At 53.4% G+C, this 2,500-nt stretch overlaps 1 protein-coding gene across 1 annotated transcript in view; it reads left to right on the top strand.

Moving 5' to 3' along the window:
- The first annotated feature begins 2,182 nt into the window (after positions 1-2,182).
- fgf11a (fibroblast growth factor 11a) overlaps positions 2,183-2,500 on the top strand; it is a 122,561-nt gene continuing 122,243 nt past the window's right edge. Inside the window, exon 1 of the mRNA XM_076288568.1 lies at positions 2,183-2,436. Within this exon, the coding sequence (XP_076144683.1) occupies positions 2,244-2,436 (193 nt within the window). The 5' untranslated portion in view covers positions 2,183-2,243. The remainder of the gene's footprint in view (positions 2,437-2,500) is intronic.

The following is a 2,500-nucleotide window of genomic DNA, read 5'->3' as shown; positions in this document are numbered from 1 at the left end:
TCTCTCTCTCTCTCTCTCTCTCTCTCTCTCTCTCTCTCTCTCTCTCTCTGGATCTCTAGGAGGCGGCCAGAGGCACCGTCCACTCCGGAGTCCGGTCACAGAGGGACAGCCGGCGCACGGCGCCACCACTCGTTCGCCTGTCCATCTGTCTATCCACACGTCTGTCTTCTCCTGGTCACCGTCACCTTCTTCTGCCTTGTTGTCGTTCCTCTCCCTCTTCATTCATATTTTTCTCTCTCTCCCCCCCTCTCTCTCTTTTTCACGCTCTCTTTCTCTCTCTGCCCCCCCCCCCAGCCCTCTTCATCTCATCGCTCTTCCGTGTGAAGGACACTGGCGGTTGTGCCTCTTTGAAGTGAAGGAAGAGAGAAGAGAAAAGAAGAGAAGAGAAGAGAAGAGAAGAGAAGAGAAGAGAAGAGAAGAGGAGAGGAGATGAGATGAGAGAAGAGAAGAGGGGTTTCTGTGAGCGCTGAAGCAACGCCTGAGCAAAAGCGAGAGAGAGAGAGAGAGAGAGAGAGAGAGTTCTTACCTGCTGGCAAGATCAGGACAGGAAGGGGAGGAGGAGGAGGAGGAGAGAAAAGGAGGAGGAGAGAAAAGGAGGAGGAGAAGCCTGCCGTCCGTTGTCGCTTTTTTCCCCTCTTTCATTTCCTCTCTGTCAGTTTTCTCGGTACGTTCTCTCTTCCTCTCTCTCTCTCTGTCTGTGTGTCTTTCGTTTCTTTTTTTTTGCTCTCTCTGTCTCTCCGGTCTGTGTCATTCTGTCACTCTCCCTCTCTCACTCGCTCCCTTCAGTCGTTCCATGAATGTCACCTCCGTCACACCGGGCCATCGGAATTTACCAACCGTCTCTTGCGGGGTGGACGGAGCAGGACAGCGACGTTGGCTGAGATAAGGAGAAGGAGTGCCGGACGAGCCAAAAGACAGCTGGATGGCGAAGAACCCATCCTCTTCCTCTCGCTCTGTCGATCGATCTCTCTTCATCATCCACCTCTCTCCTCCACCCCTCCGTCCGTCCTCCTCATCCCTCGTTCCGGACGATAGGTCCCGGGTCAGATATCTCGGGCTTTGATTGTTTGGCTTAATTTTTGTTTTTGTTTGATTTCTTGACTTTTTTTTCCCCCTTTTCCTCAAAAAAGTGGCTTATTCCAAAGGAGTCAAAGTTTGGAGTGAGATGAATCAGAGACACTGAGAAAGCAGACCTCTTTCTGCACTCGACCATTTGGGACAGACTTGTGTGTGTGTGTGTGTGTGTCTTTTTCGACAGACAGACCTGACGGATAGGACTGGTGCGTGCTTCTCTTCTCGTTTACTGTCATCTATCCATCCATCCATCCATCTATTCCTTCATTTTTTTTCTCTGGTGCCTCATTCTCGGACGTCGAAACGCGAATGTGTTTTTGATGCAACGCGTGTCTGCGTGTGTTTGTGAAGTACACGTGACAGCGACATCGTCCTGCGACCGATGTGTGTGTCTTATTCTCAAAACTCGGCTGTCATCCACTTGATGTAATCGGATCTGGACAGTTGCCTCGACCACTATCCCTGAAAGCTGGACACTGTTAACAGACATTTACGACTGTTTGGATCGGTCTGCTGAACAACTCTCTCTCTCTCTCTCTGTCTCTCTCAAGCAGCTCCAGCTGGGAGATAGGGGAGGGGAGGACAGACAGTCTTCCCCCACTGTGAGGAGCTGAAACGCGGGGAGATCCCACACAGACAGGGGGGTGGGGGGTAGGATGGTGCTTTTCATCTCTCTGCTTGTTGAGTCTGTCCTGCCAGAAGAAGCATGACTCCCCTCAGATCTTGGAGAGGGAACGTCACCTACCGGAGCGACACTTGATCTGAGGCTTTGGAACTCCACAGACTGCAAACTAAACTGAACTAAAAAAAAAAAAACTACAACTACCAAAGGTCTACGGAGCTCTTCCAGCTCCAATAACAAGAACGAGAACAGTAAAAAAAAAAAAACTTCCCCCAACTTTACTGGGACTTGTGGACTCCACCCACCCCCACGCACTCTCCTATTTCTACCCCCGTTCGACCCCCTCTCGTCTCCCAACCCCTCGGTTACCGTGGGAGACCCTTCCCCCTTTCATCCGTTCCCTCAACTGTGAGCGCCCCAGCCGTCCGTCCACGCGCCACCTCCGTCCCCGTCGCCCTGGGAGACCCGGCAGGGGGGCGGCCGACCTCAGCCCCGCGCGCCCCCCACCCGACCGGCGGAAGGCTAAGGCGCCGTCGCCGCCGCCAAAATGGCCGCACTCGCCAGCTCACTCATCCGGCAACGACGGGAGGTGAAGGATCCGCAGGCCAACCGGCAGATCGCCAACAAGCGCAAGCCATGCCCCAAGAGCAACAAGTCCCTCTGCCAAAAGCAGATCCTCATCCTCATCTCCAAAGTCCGGCTATGTGGCAGTCGAGGGCGAAAACTCGAGAAAAGACCGGGTAAGGGCTGTCCACCTTCCTCTTGGCATTTCTCCTTTTTTTCTCTTCCTAGCTCAGCTTTGCT

This window comes from Alosa pseudoharengus, unplaced genomic scaffold (assembly GCF_046254945.1).
Source record: "Alosa pseudoharengus isolate Yale_2024_CS ecotype anadromous, Long Island Sound unplaced genomic scaffold, YU_APseudo_1.1 YU_APseudo_1.1_scf_17, whole genome shotgun sequence".
Taxonomy (NCBI): Eukaryota; Metazoa; Chordata; class Actinopteri; order Clupeiformes; family Clupeidae; genus Alosa; species Alosa pseudoharengus.
This window is presented reverse-complemented; position numbering and strand designations above follow the sequence as displayed.